Below are 20,459 nucleotides of genomic sequence, written 5' to 3'. Positions count from 1 at the left end.
CCCCGTGCCCCGGCCCCGTGCAGGGAGGGCAGAGCTGGGAATGCCCTGGCAAATGGGAGCTGCAGGGCAGAGCAGGGTGGGGTGCTGGCAGGCTCCTTGCCACCCCCTTCCTTCCCTCACTCCCTTCCCTCCCCCGGGGCCAACGCTGTGATTCAGCTGCTTGGTTTCAGTCCCTGCCGCCAGCTGCGGGGGGAGCAGGCACACGCTGGTGTGCCAGGGAGGAGCAGGGTGCCCGATGCTGCCTGGCACCCCCGTGCCCAGGGCAGGCACCAGCTTGTCAGCAGCAGCAGTGGCCTCCAAAATGGGCTCCAAAAGACCCTGGTGCAGGTGGGAGGGGGGAAGGTCACACATTCCTACAGGGTCCTGGTAGGGCTCTGGCACCCCCCAGCCCCTTAGAGCCTGGCTGTGGCCATGACCCCCGAGGTTTCACCACTGGGGTCCCCCCAACCTCCTGGGGCCACCCAGCCCCCCAACCCATTCCTCCCCTGCCCACAGCACAGCTTCTCCCACGCCCAGCACCCCCCAGCCCCAGGGAGCCTGAGGCAGCTCTCCAAGGCCTGGTCCAGGTTTTATTAAAAGTCCAGCACCAGCCAATAGAGTAAAAAAAAGCAGCTTGGGGGGGGGGGGGGGGAAGTGTTAAATTAACAGAGCCTAAGGCTGCAGGAGGCTGGGGGGGGATTCAAGGCACATGCAGGGCATGGGCAGTGCAGCCTCACCAGGCTGCAGCCATGAGGTGGCACAGGGACACTGGCACACCAGGAGCCCTATTGTAGCACCAGGCCCTGGGCTCTGAAGGGACCATGGGCACCGAGGGCTGGCAGGTGGGCTGGGGGCACCAGGGTAGGAGCCCCGGGGAGCTGCAAGGAGGGGCAGGACTGGCACACATGCCAGGCTCCAGCAGCGCTGAGCATTGCCCCCAGAGCAGGAGCAGCCTCCCTGAAGCCCTAGAGGCACAGCTGGTCCTGGCACACCACCCCCAGGTCCTGGCAGGAGCTGAGGGACAGAGTAGACCCCAGTGCCATGGGGCACCACTGCTGGCAAGAGCTCATGGGGACACTGGGGAGAAGAGTGGCCCAGAGGGAGCTCCTGGGCAGGTGGTGCCAGTGACCCAGGGGCTGCACTTGGGGCAGCAGACGTCCAGAAGGCAGAGGCAGCCCTGCCGCAGGGCACTGGGCAGGATCAGCCCTGCCTGTGAGCCCAAGTCTCTGCGTGGCAGCTGGCAGGAGCCAAAGCCTGGTGTCCCCAGGATGGCATCACAGAGACACCACTGCCCAGCTCCCCTGGGGCAGGGTGTCCCTTGGCCTGGCTCATCGCAGGGTCTCTGCAAGCAAAGGAGGAATGGATGGCACCGGGGTGCGGGCAGCAGCCACCCTCCCCCTCCCAGGGCACAGCCCCTGGCATTAGGAACCTTGGTCAGCTTTGTCCCCCTTGGTCTTGGGCTCCTGCCACCACTCAGCGAAGAAGTCCTCCTCGTAGTCACCTTCGCCCTCGAACTCGCTGTCGGAGGGCAGGTCCTGTGCCTCCAGCCCCTCCTCACCCACCTCCATCTGTGGCACAGGATGGGCAGGAGCAGGCAGCAGGGCACAAGGGCCTCATCTGCAGCCTCTTCTCCAGGGCAGGTCTGGATGCCCTGCCCGAGGAAGGGCCCTACCCCAATAAACCCACAGCACCCAGCTGCACCACCCAGCACCCCAAAAAGCCCCCAGTGGCACCCACCCTGGTGCCATCGTTACCTCATCATCCTCGGCCTGCAGGTACTGCCTGGCAAAGTCCAGCATCCTCTTCTGGGCAGCCGTCTGGGTGTGGTAGCGCACCGCCTCCTGGCACGGGCAGGGGGCAGAGGCCACATCAGCCCTGCCGCCAGCGGCAGAGCCCTGGGCGGGGGGAGCTGGGGGTGGTCCTCACCGGGCGGGGCTCGAAGTCCTCCCCCTGCAGGCGCCAGCGCTGGCGGTGGAAGCGGTAATAGACCAAGTTCTGCTGCATGACGGCGTCGGCCGGGTCGAAGAGCATGTAGCTGGAGACGGCTCGCACCGCGTCCCGCACGTCGTTCACTGCGGGCAGCGGCAGCGGCTGAGGGCAGGCGGCACCGCCCCCGGGGCCCCGCAGCACCCCCGGCGTGCCGCGGGGGCACAGCCCCTGCCCTGCGCCCGCCGCCACTCACGCTTGTAGTAGGCGAACTGCAGGTAGTGGTACATGGTGGCCACGAACTTCTCCACCAAGTAGCCTCCCACGTTGGGGGTGAGCTCAGCCTCGCAGTCCACCTTGCACTGCAGGACGCTCACGAAGTGGTCTGGGGAGAGGCAGCAGACCCCCATCGGTCCCTGCAGCCCCCCCCCCCCAGGGCTGCCTTCCCCCAGCCCCTTGCCCCCTGCCCGCCCACCTGCGATGGCAGGGTAGAAGTCCTTGAAGTCGCGCAGCTCGTAGGCGCCCTCGCAGCCGGCCAGGCAGTCCTCGTACGCCTGGAAGTACTCAGCCAGAGCCTGCTCCATGCCGGCAGCGCTGCTCCGGAAGTCGCCGCTGTTGTACAGCTTCACCGAGCGCACGAAGATCGGCTGCGGGGCACCACACGGAGCTGCCCACCGCGCCCCCGGGCACCGCCCGGGAGCTGCCCACCTCCCCGACGGGCAGCGCGGCCTGGCTCTGCCCACCAGCAGCACCCAGTCTGCCCCTCCGAGACGTCTCCGTCCCCAGCGTGGGCCCCACAGAGATGCTTTCTGGGGGCAGGTGGTGAGCGAGGCAGAGCTGCTTCCCTCGGGCTTTGGCAGGACCAGGCACGCACGGAGCCCCTGGGAGCCCCTCTCCCACCCAGCCCAGCCCCCTCCTCACCTCGTAGGGAGGAGCCTCCAGGTCGACCAAATATTCATCCACGTCCAGCATCGTCCTGTAGTAGTTGAGGTACTTCAAGGTCATCTCATGCTTGGGGTTCTTCTGCAGGAAGGTGTGGGCAGCAGACACTGCTTTCTCGATCTTATTTGACTGGGGAGGGAGGAAGAATGAGTGCAGCAGCCTGGCATGGGGCTGTGGGGGTTCAGCACCCAGCTTGACCCTCGGGCTTCACAGTGCCAGCCTTCAGCCCCGCAATAAACAGGCGTGACCAGGAACCATGGACAGGGCAGATAAATGCAAGCAAGCTGCCCCCTCCATGCCCCTGATGGGTGTGGGGACAGCTTGGCACCTCCCAGACCTCAGCACACAGCCAGGAGCAATCTGCACGGCCAGCACCTGAGCCACACAGCCTCTGTCCTGGGGCACTGCCACCAGCCACCCCTGCTGCCGTGCTGGCTCTCCAGCTGCAGCTCCAGGGGAGCCAGGCTGATGGAACCGTCCCTGAGATAGGCTTTGGCCAGGGCAAGCAGAAGGAAAAGGCATTAAGGGGTCTGGGCCAGGCTGTGTCTGACAGCTGCCAGGTGAGCTGCAGCAGCGCTAAGCACCAGAGCAGCACCCGTGCTGGCAGCCAGGCAGGGGCACAGCAGCAGTGCCTGGGGAGAGAAGGGTCCCCTGCCAGAGCCACCCTGGCCAGGGGAGAGTCACCTCGGGGGGGGTCCCTTGGGAAACCTCTTCTGCACCCTGAGCCAAGTGAGCTCCAGGTGTGCAGCACCCAGACAGTGTCCCACAGCCACCACACTGGCACCAGACTGCCAGCTTGGGCCTCTCCAGCATTCCCCTCCCCAGGCAATGCTCTGCCCAGCCAGAGGCACCCCTGGGGACCAGGGCAATGCCAGGCAGGGTGAAGGGAGACCACCACAGGGGCCTCCAGTCCTAGGTGCACCACTCGTGTCCTGCCTGATGCGTCCCAGATGATGCTGACGTGCCACGGGGCAGGGGCAGGATGGAGGAACAGGGGGAGAGGCAACATAAGAAGGGGACCACAGGGGGAGGTGCAGGATGGGGCCCGGTGTGGGGGACGGGAGGGGTGCAGGGCAGGACAGCACATGGCAGCAGGATGCAGGATAAAGGGGGGCAGGGTTCAGGGGGTGCAGATCAGGAGGTGCAGGTTGGTGATGTGGGGGCACAGGATGGGGATGCAGGCTGAGGGGGGATGCAGGATGGGGGTGTTAGGAGGTATAGAACAAGGGGCACAAGATGAGGGCTCAGGACCAAGGTGCAGGATGGGGGAGCCCGGGGGGAGAGGGTGAGGGTCGCACAGTGGAAAGGCACAGGACGGAGGGTAGTGGAGGGGGCTCGGCTCAGAGCGGTGCGGGATGGAGGCACTGGGCGCCCCCCACTCCCCTCCCCGCCACGTTGCGCGGCATTTGCGCGGCCAGCTCACCTTGAAGAGAGCGTAGTGCAGGTACTGGTAGGGCAGGCGGCGCTGGAAGTCGCGCAGGGTCTGCGCCGGGGGGTAGCGCAGCTGGAACACCGGCAGGTCGCGCTTGCAGGCGCGCAGGCAGCCGGCCCTGCGCAGCAGCCGCCCGAAGAGCTGCAGCTCCCTCTGCCACTCCCAGACCGCCGGCTCCGCTTCCGCGGGGTCCCCTCCTTCTTCCGCGGGGTCCCCTCCTCCCTCCGCGGGCGCGGAGCAGCGGCGGTGGCAATGCGCCTCGCTGTCGCGGAGCAGGCGGTGCAGCCGCAGGCTGGCCTCCAGCTCCCGAGCGCTCTCTGCCCACTGCGCGTCCGCGTACTGCGCCAGCGCCCGCGCGTAAGCTGCCTGCAGCGGCTCCAGCGCGGCCGCGGGGAACCCACGCACGCTGTACTCCTCGTACTGCGCCGCGCACAGCCCCGACAGCAGCAGCGGCCACAGCAGCGCCCGGCCGCCCATCCCCGCCGCCGCCTCCACCACCGCGCAACGAACCGCGCAAGGCTCCGCGCAGGGGGCGGGGAAGGGGAAGGGGCGGTGCGCGGCCGCAGCGCAGGGTCTTAGTGCGGATCTGCGAGGCTGGGGCAATGCCGGAGGGGGCGTACGCGGTGCTGCGCGCCCCCGGTGCGATCCCGGCGGGTGCGCGGTGCTGCGCCCTGCGCGCAGCGGGCTCGGAGCCCCACGCCGCGGGCAGTCCCTCAGAGCGGACCTGCGGGTTCCGGTGATGCACTCGGGGCTGTACGTCGCAGAGTGGGACGTGCCCAGTGCAGGGATGTGTGCCCCGTGCTGGGCTGCAGCCCTTGGGCACTCCAAGGTGTGCTCAGTGCCACCCCACACTGCCCTGGGCAGCTGGCCAGGCCCCCCAGCCCAGCTGTGCCCAGAGCTGGTTTTGCTGCTGGCCCGTGCCAGGCCAGAGGCCACATGCCCTGCACCCCTGCACCGTGCCAGATCCCAGGGCTGCATCGTGCCAGGCCCCAGCATGGCCACAGTGGCCCTGGCCCGAGCCCAGGGCTTTGTTGCTGGCTGGACAGTGGTGCTGAGGGATGTCACAGCGTGGGGCAGGAGCCAGGATGGTGCTGAGGGATGTCACAGCGTGGGGCAGGAGCCAGGATGGTGCTGAGGGCTCTCCCTGCAGAGCAGAGGCTGTTAGTGCCCAGCACCTCCCTGCCAACAAGCAGCTCATAACGCATGCACCAGGCTGGCATTGCCCCTCAGGGAGGGCTCACACACCCCAGGGCCAGGCCCTGACCCCACCATGCCATGGGGAGAGCCCCAAGTGCCCCCAGACTACCCACAGCCCATTGAGGGGCTTCAGAGCCCCCCCGGCCAGGCTCAAGGGAGCTGGCAGCACCTGGCTCAGGCTCCTGCTCTCCCTGGGGGCTCTGCCTCGGGGGCTCCGGTGTCAGTCTGGCTGAGTGGCCTCTTAGATCCCTGCTGGGGCTTGCCAGGGGCTCCTGCCTGGCCCTCACCAGCAGGTCTGGGGGAGCAGGGACGTGTGGGAAGCACACGGGTGGGCATCTGATGCTGCTCCTGGGGGGGGGACGGGGACGACGGAGCGGGGTCGTTCCCCGTGTCTAACGGTGGCTGCTCGGCAGAAGCTCAGCCAGCAGCAGAGGTTATTGCAGCTCCGTTCCCTGTGCTGCCTCTGCCGGGGACGGAGCAGCGGCGAACGGAGCCAAGGGAGCCACAGCCCAGCCCCGGCAGGGCAGAGGCTGCTGGGAGGAGCGCAGGCAGCGCTAGGACCCGGGATGAGCCGGGACAGGACCTCCAGCTGCACGAACGTCGCCTCCCAGCAGCTCTCTGCAGCTTTCTCCTCCAGAAGGAAGGGCCCGGGGGGGAGGGGGGGGGGGGGGGGGGAGAAGAAAAGAAAGTTAGAAAAAAGAGGGGAAAAAACCCCTCCAGCAGCTCCCCAGCCTGGCTCTGTGCCGCTGCACTCCTCCCGCGGGCCGGGGGCAGTCACCCTGGGGATGCCAGGGGGTGGCTGGTGGTGGGCGCACGGCTGGCGAGGCCCCGGCGCGGGTACACGTGTACAGAAATCGCAGCCGGGGCCGGCCAGGGGCCCAGGGCTGGCTCCACCTCTCTGCCTTCCCTCCCCGAACCTTCCGCCGGCCGCAGCTCCCAGCGCCATGGCCCCTGGCAGCATCGTCCTCCTCTTCCTCCTCCTCCTCCTCAGCATCCTGGGGGCCCCCGGCCTGGGTGACCCCGGCCCCCTGGAAGACGTGGTGATAGACAGATATTATATCCCCAAGGTCTGCCTGCGGGAGGTCCAGATGGGGGATTTCATTCGCTACCACTACAATGGGACCTTTAAAGATGGCAAAAAGTTTGACTCCAGGTATCGCCCTCGGCTCGGCCCCGATGCATGCGGCCCCGGCCAGCCCTGCGCTGCGGAGGGGTCCTTGCATGCCTCCCTCCCCAGCCCGCCTGCCTGTCGCCCCCTGGCATCCCCGAGGGCCAGCGGGCAGCAAGGCGGGGAGCGGGCAGCTGCCTGTTCGGGCCGGCCCCCGGACCCCACGGCTTTGACCCCCAGGAGAGCTCTTGGGGTGTGCCGGGGGGCCCTGCACGCGGAGTCACCCCAGGCTGCCCCCCCTGCACGGTCCCTTTGCAGCAGCCCCTGCCCAGCCCCCCCACACTGCACCCAGAGCCACGGGGGAGCCCGCAGATGCCTGCGTGCCCCCAGCTCCGGGGTGCTGTGGGGTGCAGGGAGACTCAGCCCGGGCACGGGCAGGATTTGGCCCTAAGGGAGGAGTTTGGGGCTCAGGAAGATGAATTTGCCTGAGCTTGCACAGGCAGCAGAGCACAAAGCCCTCGGAAACGTGGCAGCAGTGGAGCCTGCTCGGCTCCTGGGAGGCTTCTCCTGCTGCCCCTGGCTTCCCGCGGGCCCTGCACGGATCCTGCTCTGCTCAGGCTGGGTGCAGACCAGTGCGGGTGCTGGTGCAGCCCCTGAGTTACACCACAGAGAGCAGGGGGAGGAGTGGGGACACAGCAAAAAGGGCAAACTGGGCAGTGCTGGGGCTCAGCCCCAGCCCCGTGTAGGAACAAAGAACTCCCAGAAGGGATTTTTCGGAGCCCTGGAGGGCAAGGGAATTCTTCAGAGTCATAAAATGGTCTGAGCTGGAATGGAGCTGAAAGAGCAGGCAGGGCCAACCCCCTGCCATGGGCAGGGGCACCTCCCACCAGCCCAGGCTGCTCACAGCCTCATCCAGCCTGGCCTTGAGCACCTCCAGGGACGAGATGTCCACAACCTGTTGCAGTTCTGCTCCACTGGATGTATCCCCCCCCAGCTCAGGGGCAGCCTGGGGACAGTCACTGGACTGATCTCCTGTCCTGGTGACTGCAGCTTGCTGGAAGCAGCAGCGGCGGGGGGAGAGGGGTGCCAGGGTACCCCCTCAGGGCTCCAGCTGCTGCTTGGAGTATGTTCAGATTTAAACCCAATCAGAGTGCTGCAGTCTGAGGCTGCCTGGGCTCTGCCCTCTGCTCCCCGCTGGGCACAGCGCCAGGGCTGCTGCGTGTGCAATGCTCCGGGGGCAGCACAAACCCCAGGGGCTACCAGCCCCCAGTCCCTGGGGGTGACGATGGCTTTGGCCCCAGCCTGGGCATCGGCTGGCACCGAGCACCCCCAGCACCAGCAGCTCTGCCGCGGGCTGATGCCTGCCCCTTCCCCCCAGCTATGACCGAGGTGCCACCGTGGCTGGCGTGGTGGGCGTGGGGCGGCTGATCACCGGCATGGACCGGGGGCTGCAGGGCATGTGCGTGAACGAGCGGCGCCACCTCGTCGTGCCTCCGCACCTGGGCTACGGCAGCATCGGCGTCGGTAAGGGGCCCCGGCACGGCTGGGGGGGCGGGGGCAGCAAAGCCCCCAGGGCTGGCATTGGTGGGCACAGGGCTGCAGTGCCCAGCTGGCAGGCACTGGCGGAGGACAGCTCCGTTGCCAGGCCGGGGGGTGCCCAAGCAGGATCTGCCTGGGAATGAGGGGTCCTGCCCCACCTGGGCTCTGCTGCCCTGCCAGGGGCTGGCACCTGAGCCCGGCAGCCCTGAGCAGCTGCAGGCTCCTGCTGCACTGATGCTCTGTCCGTGCTGCCCCCTCAGCGGGGCTGATCCCCCCCGATGCCACCCTGTACTTCGATGTGGTGATGCTGGACATCTGGAACAAGGAGGACAAGCTGCAGATCACCACCCTGGGCCGGCCAGGGCCCTGCAACCGCACGGTGCAGAGCTCGGACTTCGTGCGGTACCACTACAACGGCACCCTGCTGGATGGCACCCCCTTCGACTCCAGGTACAGGGCACCAGGGCTGGCAGGCACCAGGGGGCGCTGGCCCGGCACAGGACAGTCAGCCCCCATGGCACCGTGCGGGGCAGGGGAGCTGGCGCGGCCCCGCAGCCATCCCCCCACCGTTGCCCCCCACCAGCTACAGCAAGGGCAGCACCTACGACACCTACGTGGGCACCGGGTCGCTGATCAAGGGCATGGACCAGGGGCTGCTGGGCATGTGCGCCGGGGAGAGGAGGAGCATCACCATGCCCCCGTTCCTGGCCTATGGAGAGAAGGGCTACGGTGAGTTGGGCATCTCCTGGCCCTGCCCAGCTCCTGCCCTGGCTCTGCGCAGCACCCACGCCCCGGGCTGACCCCCCTGCCCCCCCCCCCCCCTTCCCCAGGGACTGTGATCCCCCCCCAGGCATCGCTGGTGTTCAGTGTGCTGCTGGTGGACTTCCACAACCCCAAGGACAGCATCTCCGTGGAGCAGCTGGAGGTGCCAGCGTCCTGCCGGCGCAGGGCTGTGCCCGGGGACTTCGTGCGGTACCACTACAACGGCAGCCTGATGGATGGGAGCCTCTTTGACTCCAGGTGGGGGGGGGGGGGGGACACACCCTCATGGACTGCAGGTGGCGGGGGGAAGCAGCTGGGACTGGAGTTGGGGGTCCCCTGATGTCCTCTCCTGCCCCATGCTCAGCAATTGGCTGCAGGGAGAGGCTGCAGGATGAGGGACAAGGCGGAGAGCAGGGTGGCAGAGGGCAGGGTGGCAGTGGGCAGGGTGGCAGAGGGCATGGAATAGGCTAGAAAAGCCAAAGCCTGTTTGCTGGCTGGCCCAGGGGGAGGCTGGCAGGTGGGGGTGGATTGGTGCAGGTCGGGGGGGTGGATGGGCAGTGCCAGGGGGGTGGATGGGCAATGCCGGGGGGGTGGATGGGCAGTGCCGGGGGGTGGATGGGCAATGCCGGGGGGGGTGGATGGACAATGCCGGGGGTTGGATGGGCAGTGCCGGGGGGGTGGATGGGCAGTGCCAGGGGGGTGGATGGGCAGTGCCGGGGGGAGGTGGATGGGCAGTGCCAGGGGCTCCTCTTGCTGCAGCTACTCTCGCAACCAAACCTACAACACCTACATCGGGAAGGGCTTCGTCATCCCCGGCATGGACCAGGGCCTGCAGGGGGTCTGCGTGGGAGAGCGGCGCCGGGTGGTGGTCCCCCCACACCTGGCCTATGGGGAGAACGGAGCAGGTAAAGGGCAGCCCGCGGCGGGTACGGCCCCAGGGCACCACCCCCCCCTCCAGCCCTGGCACCGGCACACGGCAGGGCTGACGCTGGCGAGGCGCCGCCCAAGCGGGGCCAGCTGCTCACCCCCGGGGCCACCACCAGGGCACTGCGGGGGGCTGATGCCAACCTGTGCAGAGCCAGGCCCCGAGGGGTGAGGATGCCGCAGGGCATGGGAGGAAGCAGGGAAAGGCTTCCCCGGCCCCGCAGCGCTTCGGCAGCCCTCGGGCAGCTCTCCTCATCCTCATCCTCATCCTCATCCTCATCCTCATCCTCATCCTCATCCTCATCCTCCTCCTCCTCCTCCTCCTCCTCTTCCAGGGGACAAAATCCCCGGCTCAGCTGTGCTCATCTTCGACGTCCACATCATCGACTTCCACAACCCCGAGGACCCGGTGGAGATCGAGACGCTGTACCGGCCCGAGGGCTGCAACGCCACCAGCCGCCACCGGGACTTCGTTCGCTACCACTACAACTGCTCGCTGCTGGACGGCACCAGGCTCTTCTCCTCGTGCGTGCCCCCGGGGGTGCCCCGGGCACACCTGCCCCTCGCGGGGCCACATCCTGGCAGGCGCTGAGCGCCGGCAGCTGCTGCTGCTCTTGGACCAGGACCAGCAGCAGCCTGGCCGCGGGGCACGGAGAGGGGGCAAGGGGTCTGGGGGTGTTTGCCACCCCCATGCAGGGCAGGAGGGAGGGTGTGGGCTCTGGGGGCGCGGAGGGGATGCCCACAGGGTCCTGCCTCAGCTGTTTTGTTCTGTGCCTCCTGCAGCCATGACTATGAGAAGCCCCAGGAGGTGACCCTGGGGACCAACAAGGTGATTGAGGGCCTGAACAGAGGGCTCCTGGACATGTGCCCGGGGGAGAGGAGGGTGCTCATCGTGCCCCCACACCTGGGCCACGGCGAGAGCGGAGGTAGGGCAGCGCTGGCAGTGCCAGCCTCGGGGGTTCTGCCTTGATGAACACTAAACTGTGTCCCCAAACTGCCCTCCTGCCAGGCTTCTTCACCCCCTCGCCCCAGCTGGGGCTGGGTTCTGCCCCGGGGCAGGGGGGCAGCAGCCTTGGGCTGGGCTCCTCCTGCTGCAGCCTTGGCTTGTGTTGGCAGCCCGGGGGGTGCCAGGCAGCGCCGTGCTGCGCTTCGAGGTGGAGCTGATCTCCATGGAGGAAGGGGTTCCTGAGGGCTACTTCTTCATCTGGCATGGAGACCCCCCTGCCAACCTCTATGAGCAGATGGACCTCAACCAGGACGGGGAGATCACTGCTGAGGAGGTGAGCAAGGCCGGAGCGGCACCCATGGGGGTGGAGGGGGCCTGGGGGCATAGGGGACCCCACCTTGGGGAGCAGCACCCAGTAGGCAGAGCTGGCCCCAGGCACTTAGGAGCCTGGAGAGCTGTGCAGGGAAAGGCCCAGCCCAGAGCACTGCTGGGCACAGGCAGGGCACCAAGGGCAGTCCCTGCCCCATCCTCATCCTCCCTGCTGCCCTCGCTGAGGGCTGGGCCGCTCCTGGCCCTGCCTGCTGCCAGCTGCAGGGAGCAAAGCAGCCTCTGTCCCTCTCCTTGCTGCAGTTCTCCACCTTCATCAAGGCCCAGGTGGCAGAGGGCAAGGGGCGGCTGATGCCCAGCTCCGACCCGGACCAGGTCATCGCCGACATGTTCCGGAACCAGGACCGCAACCAGGACGGGAAGGTCACCCCCGAGGAGCTGAAGCTGAAGTCAGATGAGGACCAGGAGAAGATCCATGAGGAGCTCTGAGGAGCAGACTCCTTTTCCCTGGAGACAGGACCTGGCCTGGCTGTGCCCCTGGCCTCCCCCTGGCCCCTGCCCCCTGCCCAGCTGGGGAGGCGCAGTTTGAATCTTCCCCTCCCAGTTACTTAACTGAGAGGCTCTGAGGCCTTCCTCCTCCAACCTCCACTTAGGAAACCCAGGCAAGGAGCTGGGGACCACCCCCATGCCTGGCACTCCCCCTGCCCTGTGGGCACAGCAGCACACCCCACACCCCCCCCCCCTTCCCTCCCCTGGAGCAGGACCCAGGATGCCAGGGGCAGATCCTGGGCACCTGCTCTGCTGCCAGACCCTGCTGCCACCCTCTGCTCTCAGCTCCCCATGGAAGGGCTGGGGCCTTGGCATCCCCCCCAGCCCCTTCATCCTCAGCCAGTGACTGCACACTCCCCCCACATCCCCCCCCACGCTGCCTCCCCCAGCCTCCTCCTGCTGCTTCCCAGGGCTGGAGCTGAGGGGAAGCCTTCTGTGCCCATCCCTGCTGCTGGCCCAGCCTCCCCAGGGGCAGGAGGCTGGGGGGTGCTCAGGGTCCCAGGGCAGAACCCCAACACCCCACAGGCATCCAGCCTGGGACCCCCCGAGGCAGCAGAGCTGGGACCTGGCCACCCCCTTGTGCCAGCTGGGGGAGGGAAAAGAGAGACCTCACCCCCCCAGGCCCTCAGGGAGCAGACTCCTCCCCACCCCCACAGTGCCACAAAACCCAGCCCCACTGAGCTGCCCAGAGGCAGCTGAGGAGCCAGCTGTGCCCTCAGGTGTGCCAGCTGTGCCCAGCAGGGCTCCACCACCTCCCACCAGCTCTGGCAGCTTCTGCACCGAGTGGTGCAGAGACCAAAGAGCAGGGCAAGGGCTCAGAGCAGCCCCCCCAGACTTTGCCTTCACCCCAAATAAAGACTCTCTGCTGGGTTCCCAGGCTGTGCCTCCCTGTCAGCTCCTCCTGCATGCCCAGGCAGTGCCCTGCACACAAGCCTCACCCGTGCTGGTGCCCGCGGGCAGCCCAGGCTCCGGCCCCTGCTGGCTCCGGCAGGAGAGAGCAAAACCAACTCTGCTCCTGGCAGCCTGCAGCACAGAGGGATCCTGCTCCAGCCCCAGCCCTGAGGGAGAAGGCACCCAGGGCTGGGGGGGCCCCAGGGCTGGGGGGAACCCAGGGCTGGGTGCCAGTGCCAGGAGGGGGCAGCTCCAGCCTCGGCTCCCTGCTGCCAGCACCCAGCAGTCCTGAGCCAGCGTTAACCAAGTTTAATCTCAACAAGATCAGGACCTGAGCTCCCACAACATGGAGCTGGACCCAGAGCAGCCCAGACCTCACCAGCCTGGGCACATCCCCCCTGGCCCAAGGGGGCAGGGCAGGGGCTGGAGCCCTGTGCTGGGCCACACCACAGCAGCAGCCCCCAAAGGGCCCCAGCAGAGCTCAGCCTGGCACCAGTGCCAGCTCCTGCTGCCACCGGCACTCGCAGCAGGGGACATGAAAGCTGTTTCCCTTGGAGGGGCCTGAACCTGCCCTGTGCCAGCTCAGGGTACTCAGAGCTCCCCTCCCAACACTCCAGGAGAGGCCTCCAGAGCCCAGGACCAAGCCAACAGCGTAGGACAGAACCAGGAAAAGCAGAACAGAGCTGAGAAGGGAGGGGAGGAGGCTCCTCCACCTCAGCCCCCAGCTCCAGGGCTGACTAAAGGGAGAAGCAGGGCAGCAGCCCTGCCCATCAGGGACCAGAGATCCCTGCCAGTGGTGCCCTGGGCAGGGCACTGCTGGGCAGGTCCTGCTGGGGGGCAGGGCTGGCCCCCTCAGGTCTGGCTGAGGACGTAGCGCAGGATGCCGTTCACCACCTCCAGCGTCTCGTCGCTCTCCAGCACGATGTCAAAGGCCTCCAGGTACCTCCCCCTGCGCTCCTCCACCTGCAGCAGCGCCACCAGCACAGGGCAGAAGGGCCACAGAGAGGGGACAGCACTGGCAGTGAGGATGCTGCACCCACAGCCCTGGCAGCATCTGCTGCTGCCCCAGGGAGGGCTCAGCAACCACCCTGGCACCGCCCCAGCTGCAGCAGGAGCTCAGGGCACACCCCCAGCTCCCTCCACACCGCCCCTCCCAGGGGCTCATCTGCATCTCCTGCAGCCCCTCCAGCGCCTGGCAGCTGCCCCCTGCCAGGCCTCACACCTGGGGGAGGCTGGCAGGGACCAGGCCAATGCTCCTGCCCTACCTTGTCGTTGAGGAAGCCAATCTTGAGGATGTTCTCCACCCTGGGCACTCCGTCTGCCATGCTCAGGTCGCCCATGGAGTCCCCCAGCAGGATGATGCTGGTCCTGGTGCTGAGCTGCTGGAAGTAGCCTGTGCCCTGCAGCACACTGTTGTTCTTGTTGTAGGTGTGGATGAGAGGTGCCTTGAAGCGTGTGAGGACTCCCTGTGCAGCAGGACACTGACCTGCAGCAGGGCCCCTGCCTGAGCCACAGCCTCAGCACCCATCGGGCAGAGGGGAGGCTGCCCAGGTGCCCACAGGCCACCAGCTCCCACCTCAGACACTCTCAGCAGCCATGAAGCACCTGGAGGCAGTCCCAAGTGCCCCTTGCAGGGCAAGTCCCTCCCAGGTGCTAAGGACCCAAAGAAGGTAGCTCCTGGAGCTCTCAGTCAGGGCTCTGTGGTGCCCTGGAGCTGGTCAGGGGCCACCAACAGCCACAGTCAGGGAGCCCCGGGCAGGGCAGGGGGCAGGGCAGGGGGCAGGGCAGGGGAGGGCAGGGCAGGAGGCAGGGCAGGGCAGGGCAGGAGGCAGGGCAGGGTAGGGCAGGGGGCAGGGCAGGGCTGCCCCAGTGCCATGCTTTGAGCACTGTCCCAACTACCCCCCCCGGGAACAGAGCCTCACTGTGGGAGCCCTGCAGCCCCGCACTGGAGCTTCCCAGGCTGCTCCAGAGGACATCTGGAGACCTCTGCAGCCTCTTAACACCTTCCTCCCCCAGCACTCAGCGCTGGCAGGGATGGCACTGCCCCTCCTGCCCCCAAAGAGCAGAGCTGAGGGGTGAGGAAATGGAGCAGGAGGTCACCGCCAGCCCCCGGAGCCTCCCCACGACCCAGCCCAGGGGCAGCTCCGGCACTCCGAGCCAGAAAGGGGCAGTGCCTGCCCCAGCAGTGCCTGTGGCACAGCCTGCAGCCCTCCCTCCCGTGCCCAGCAGCCAGGCTGGGCAGAGCCTCTCACCTGGTCGTCGAAGTCCATGTAGTTGGAGACCACTCGGACGTTGGGGTGGAGGACGCCGGCCTGGCGCAGCACCTCCTGCACCACGTCCCCCACGCCCGCAGAGAAGATGAAGAGAGGAACCTCCTGCTGCTGCAGCTGCCCAAACAGCTCCCCAAAGCCATCCCTAGGGCAGGAGGCACCGCTGCAGGGCTGGGCAGCGCCAGCCCCCAGTCCCTGCCCGGCACAGAACCACAGGCAGGAGCCTGGGGGGGCACCGGCACCTCTGTGGTGTTCTGAGCAGGCAAGGGGCATGGGGCAGAACCCCAGAGCCCTCCTGGGAGCAGGGACTGCAGAGGGACATGCAGAGGGCACGAGGAGCATGCCCAGCACCTCCCAAACACATCCTGCCTGCCCCTGCCCACCCCAGCCAGGTGCTGCCTGCCCCTGCCCACCCCAGCCAGGTGCTGCAGGCTGCTGCAGGGCTGCAGTGGGGCACAAGGGGCTGAGGATGATGTGCAGCAGCCTCACACTGCACTGCTGCACTCAGGGCACTGCTTCTGTGCAGTAGGGGAGCTTGGGCTCATGGAGAGCCAGGCAGAGGGCATCATCTCCTCTCTGAGCCTGGCAGCACATTCAAACCTGAGCTGGTCCAGTACCACCTCTGCCAAGGGCAGCTTTAAGGGCATCTGTGCCATGGGTGCAGCTTGGGGCTGAGCCAAGGGCCTGGGTAGGTCCCAAGCAGTTCCAGTGGCTGGGGAGGAAACCTCTCCTGGCAGTGGGGAGCTGCCCCCCGAGCCTGTCCTGCACAGAGGGAGCTCTGCCCATCACCCATCCTTGGGGCTGCTCCTTGCCAGGGCCCAGGGGAGGTGGAAGTGATCTCTGGGCAGGAAGGGCCAGGGGAGGGCAGCAGCCAGGAGCAAGCTGTGGGTGCAGCTCCTGGTGCTGATTTTCAGCCCTCTCAGAGTTAGAGCTCAGAGCCAGGAAGGCAAGCAGGCAGGAGGCTGGCATCTGCCAGGCTGCAGGGCAGGGCCTACCTCAGCATCACTCCTGACTCCCTGACGATCTGAGCTATGTCATCCCTCTGGATCCTCTGCTGGGACAGCAGCTCATGGGCCCTGGTCCACCTGGGAGAGGCAGCAGAGGGAGCAGCCAGGAAAACAACCACCAAAGCCTCTTGGTGCTGCTGCAGAGCCCAGGGCCAGCTCAAGCCTTGGGTCCTGCAGTCTCTGGAGACAGGAAACTACCAGGGCAAGGTGCAGGCCACCCCAGGAGCCCTCACTCACCCCAGGAGCCCTCACTCACCACTCCACCATCAGAGGCTCCTTCTCCTCCAGGGTCCTGTTGGGATCAATCTCGATGGGGTAGTAGTGGTGCAGCAGCTCCTTCAGCTGCAGGGGAGGAGGAGGCAGAGTGAACATCCCAGCAGAGCAACCAACAAAGAGTTGCTGCCAAAGCCCTGCAGAGCTCCACACTTCCTGAGGCAAACCAAGCATGCAGCACCTGGACCCTGAGCCAGCCTGCAGATCCCAGCAGCCTGCTGCCCCTCACCTGGCCTCAGAGCCACAGGGCCAGCTCCAACCTCCCTCCCCATGGGATGGGGAAGCTCCCAGGGGAGCAGGCAAATCCCATTGCCCTTTTAGCTTCTCCTGCCCTCAGCAGTGGCTGAGATGCAGCCTGGAGACTTGCCCCACTCTTGGTGAGCTTGGAGAGCTGTCACACACCCAGGGGGGCAGGGATGAAAAGCACAGAGCCAAGCAGCAGAGCTGCACAAACCAGCACCCACCTTCTGCTTGCCATCCTCACTGACAACTCTGCTGCTGTCCAGGATGCCTGCAAAGAGCACAGGGCTGCTGTGCTGGAGCCCAGCAACAGAGAGCCCTTCCACCAGCAGCAGCTGTCCTGCAGCCCCAGCAGCAGCTCTGCCCCAGAACAAGCTGTGTGTGGCACAGCAGCTCCCACTGCAAACCCACAGCACCCACAGCTCACAGTGGCAGCAGGCTGCAGGATGTGAGGACTGAAGGGGGCAGCAAGAGCAGGAGCCAGCCCTGGCAGGGGCAGGAGGGAGCAGCTTGCACCCCAGGGGGAAGCTCCTGCAGCGCAGTTCAAACACCAGGGAGCAGCTTGCACGCCAGGGGGCAGCTCCTGCAGCGCAGTTCAAACACCAGGGAGCAGCTTGCACCCCAGGGGGGAGCTCCTGCAGCGCAGTTCAAACACCAGGGAGCAGTTTGCACCCCAGGGGGGAGCTCCTGCAGCGCAGTTCAAACACCAGGGAGCAGTTTGCACCCCAGGGGGGAGCTCCTGCAGTGCAGTTCAGACACCAGGGAGCAGTTTGCACCCCAGGGGGCAGTTCCTGCAGCGCAGTTCAGACACCAGGGAGCAGTTTGCACCCCAGGGGGCAGTTCCTGCAGCGCAGTTCAAACACCAGGGAGCAGTTTGCACCCCAGGGGGGAGCTCCTGCAGCGCAGTTCAGACACCAGGGAGCAGTTTGCACCCCAGGGGGGAGCTCCTGCAGCGCAGTTCAAACACCAGGGAGCAGTTTACACCCCAGGGGGGAGCTCCTGCAGCGCAGTTCAGACACCAGGGAGCAGTTTGCACTACAGGGGGGAGCTCCTGCAGCGCAGTTCAAACACCAGGGAGCAGTTGGCACCCCAGGGGAGAGTTCCTGCAGCGCAGTTCAAACACCAGGGAGCAGCTTGCACCCCAGGGGGCAGTTCCTGCAGCGCAGTTCAAACACCAGGGAGCAGCTTGCACCCCAGGGGGGAGCTCCTGCAGCGCAGTTCAAACACCAGGGAGCAGCCTGCGCAGCAGGAAGCAGCTCCCGCAGCCTTGGGCTGCCCAGGGGCCAGCAGCTGCTGCTGCAAGCGCTGAGCCTGGGGCTGCAGGGAGCGGTCAGGCTGGGCAAAGGACAGAGAGCAGCGGCCGAGGCTGAGACAGGAACCTGGGAAACCACCCCCGGCACTCACCGTGGGAGGTGGGGCAGCGGCGGCCGTTGCACAGGAACCTGCTCAGGGTCATGTCGAAGTCAGAAATGACCTGGAGGGAGCGAGAGGAGCAAACCTGTGCCTGGCCTCATCCCACCACCCTCAGAGGTCCCTTCCGACCCCCCCAGATCCGTGATCCTGTGACCCCGGTGCTGCCCTCGCCAGCAGTACCCAGCACGGGCACCTCGCAGGTGAGGCAGCCGCCAGCCCGTCCGAGGGCCAGTACCCTCCCACCCCTCCTCATCAGCACCCCCCCACCCCTCCTTATCAGCACCCCATGGCTCAATCCTGCTGCCGTGGGCCGAGTGGGGGTGTTCGGGGCCCGACTCCCGGTTCGTAGGTCACATAACAGGGAAGGAAAAGGCTCGGCCGGGAGAGAGCCAGCGCGGCGCTGCCCCAGCCCCGGGGCTGCTGCCCTGCCGGGGGCTGCAGCCGGGCACGGCTGCGAGGATGAGGAAGGTGAGAGGCAGCTGAAGGCAAGCACTGAGCACGGCAGCGATGCAGCCATCTGGTCCCAGCTGGCACCACAGCCCGGGGCAAAGCGGAGCAGTACCTGCAGCTTGCTCCTGCCCTGCTCCTTCATGGCACGGATGATGTCCCTGACCCGCTCCGGCCGCTGGATGCGGACCGTGGCCTTCTGCAGCTCGGGCACCTGCGGGCGGAGGGCCCTGGTTCAGTGACCCCCCCGGGACCCCTCCGAGCTCCCCTCCCGGCGTGACCAACACCCTCCAGCCCCCGCAGTGCCGCCCAGGACCCTGCCCCTCAGGACCGTGCCCCCCCTCCTGCTGTGCTCCCCATGGACCCCTGGCCCCAAGGATCTGCTCCCCAGGACCTTCCCCCTCGGGACCAGCCCTCCCCCTCCAGCCCGGCACAAGCTCGGGGCAAGCCGCGGTCCCGCTCTCACCATGGTGCTGTGCTCCGCTCCGCTCCCGTCCCGGTACGGCCGAGCCGGGGCCGCGCAGCCGCGGGAGGAGGCGGCGCGGGGAGGAGCCACGGGCGGCACCGGGAGCTGCCCGGGGGAGCCCCGGACGGCGCTGGGAGCTGCTCCGGATCGCAGCGGGGGTGCCCGCAGGACCCCCAGAGGGTGCTGGAGGGTGCCCGGCTGTGCCTGAGAGCGCCCAGGGGGTGCCCGGGGGTGCGGGAGGCGGCCCCGGCCCCGTCCGGCCGCGTTAACCGCAGCTCGCTGCGAGCCAGGAAGGAGAAGGGGAAGAGGAGAAAGCTCCTTCCGGAGCACCCCCGCGGGCAGCCTGGGCTGTCCCCCCCCCACAGCGCTCCACACGGCCAACCCAGGGCCCCCCAGTGCAGAGACAAGGATCATCCAGCAGCTCCCTGGGGCCCTGGCACCTCCTTGGGCAGAGAACTCATCCAGACCCTGGAACCAGCTCTGCAGTTGGGGTCCGGGGAGCACCCAGAGGCCGTGCTGGGAGCGTGGTCGGGCTGGGGGCTTCCCTTCCCCGCAGCCCTCTGAGAGCAGCCTCACCTCGCTGAGCCTCCTGACAGCAAGGGGCTGCCTCCACCTGCCCCACAGCAGAAGCAGCTCGGGGGGCAGAGGAGGGCAGAGGAAGGCAGAGGGAGCTGAGGCTTTGGTCAGCGCTGCGCCCCTGCCGCTGCTCCCAGGCCGTGCAGCACTGAGCCTGCTCCGCGGTTTGTGTCACTCCTTTGCTCGGCTGCTTGCTGAGGAAGCTCTCGAAGGCAAACTCGAAGCACCTCCAGGTACAGCTGAACCACCCCACCACCCACCCCCCCCAGACCTCTGTGAGCATCAAGTCCTCCCCCACTGCCTCCACAGCTCTGCTCCCCCTGGGCTACACTTCCAGTGCACAGAGAGTGCTGAAAGCAAACCCCAAGAAGCAACCCCAGGGATGAGGCAGCCCCCAGTGTGTGCCAGCCCCAGCCCCCCCAGTCCCCCCCAGCCCCCCCAGGCCCACAGACTGCTAGAGAAATAGAGAAGGTTTATTTGCATTACTTCACCTCTGACAGAGACTTCAGCACAGTGCAGTTCCAGCACACACAGCAGGGCTGCTGCCCAGCCTGGAGAACACACACACACAGCTGGGGTGGGCACCAGAGTGCTGCCTGCCCTGCCACCACCTGCAGCTGCACCAGCAGGGCAGGGCACAGCTGCCAGGGTCACAGCAGCACAGACCCACCCCCCCACCCCCCCCAGCAGTGCCTGACCGTGGGTGGGCTCCAGGGAACTCTGCACATGGGATGAGGCCTCCACAGCAGCTCTTTGCTCAGACCCACTCAGGAATGCCACAGGGCAGCTCTGGTTTGTGCCCTCACAGGGCATGGGCACAGCTGGCAGCAAACCCAAGCCACAACCACTTCATTTCAAGCTGACTTTTGCCAGCCCCTTGGATGCCACCAGACAACCAACCCAGAGCTGCAGCCTGGGAGAGGATCTGTCAGCAGTGACCACCCTGTGAGGCTGCAGCTGAGCTTCAGAGCTGGCAGGGAGAACAGCAAACACTGCAGTGGGCAGCAGAGCCTGGCACAGCTGGGCACAGGGCATGCTGGAAAGCTGCCCTGCTGTCTGCAGCGCTGGAGTGGGCTGCAGGAGCTTGTCAGACACACACACAGAGGCTGAGGGGGGCTCAGCACCAGAGATGTCCTGCACACACCTGGAGAGGAGCACAAGGACCAGGCAGGAGGTGCCCTGCAGGCAGGAGGTGCCCTGCAGGTGAAGCATGCATGGTGTGGCACATGCTCTGTGCAGGTACAG

At 67.0% G+C, this 20,459-nt stretch overlaps 3 protein-coding genes across 3 annotated transcripts; 1 reads left to right on the top strand and 2 right to left on the bottom strand.

Moving 5' to 3' along the window:
* Positions 1–555: 555 nt before the first annotated feature.
* P3H4 (prolyl 3-hydroxylase family member 4 (inactive)) lies at positions 556–4,766 on the bottom strand. The gene is made up of 8 exons (XM_068166938.1): positions 4,271–4,766; positions 2,827–2,976; positions 2,381–2,552; positions 2,162–2,290; positions 1,906–2,051; positions 1,734–1,820; positions 1,409–1,547; positions 556–1,321 (listed from the first exon to the last, which is right to left on the bottom strand). The coding sequence occupies exons 1-8, from the start codon at positions 4,754–4,756 to the stop codon at positions 1,308–1,310; spliced, it is 1,323 nt and encodes a 440-aa protein (XP_068023039.1). The 5' UTR covers positions 4,757–4,766; the 3' UTR covers positions 556–1,307.
* Positions 4,767–6,380: 1,614 nt separating this feature from the next.
* Positions 6,381–12,502, top strand: FKBP10 (FKBP prolyl isomerase 10). The gene is made up of 10 exons (XM_068167020.1): positions 6,381–6,629; positions 7,963–8,108; positions 8,384–8,573; positions 8,707–8,852; positions 8,954–9,143; positions 9,645–9,790; positions 10,145–10,334; positions 10,593–10,735; positions 10,926–11,089; positions 11,386–12,502. The coding sequence occupies exons 1-10, from the start codon at positions 6,421–6,423 to the stop codon at positions 11,569–11,571; spliced, it is 1,710 nt and encodes a 569-aa protein (XP_068023121.1). The 5' UTR covers positions 6,381–6,420; the 3' UTR covers positions 11,572–12,502.
* Positions 12,503–12,816: 314 nt separating this feature from the next.
* Positions 12,817–18,887, bottom strand: NT5C3B (5'-nucleotidase, cytosolic IIIB). The gene is made up of 9 exons (XM_068167121.1): positions 18,639–18,887; positions 18,288–18,386; positions 17,717–17,786; positions 16,537–16,583; positions 16,056–16,141; positions 15,788–15,877; positions 14,775–14,937; positions 13,788–13,988; positions 12,817–13,485 (listed from the first exon to the last, which is right to left on the bottom strand). Exons 1-9 carry the CDS (start codon positions 18,639–18,641, stop codon positions 13,375–13,377), a joined length of 870 nt encoding a protein of 289 aa, XP_068023222.1. The 5' UTR covers positions 18,642–18,887; the 3' UTR covers positions 12,817–13,374.
* Between the last annotated feature and the right edge of the window lie 1,572 nt (positions 18,888–20,459).

Source organism: Melanerpes formicivorus, unplaced genomic scaffold, assembly GCF_026170545.1.
Source record: "Melanerpes formicivorus ecotype bairdi unplaced genomic scaffold, bMelFor1.0.p_v2 SCAF_112, whole genome shotgun sequence".
NCBI classification, from domain to species: domain Eukaryota; kingdom Metazoa; phylum Chordata; class Aves; order Piciformes; family Picidae; genus Melanerpes; species Melanerpes formicivorus.
This window is presented reverse-complemented; position numbering and strand designations above follow the sequence as displayed.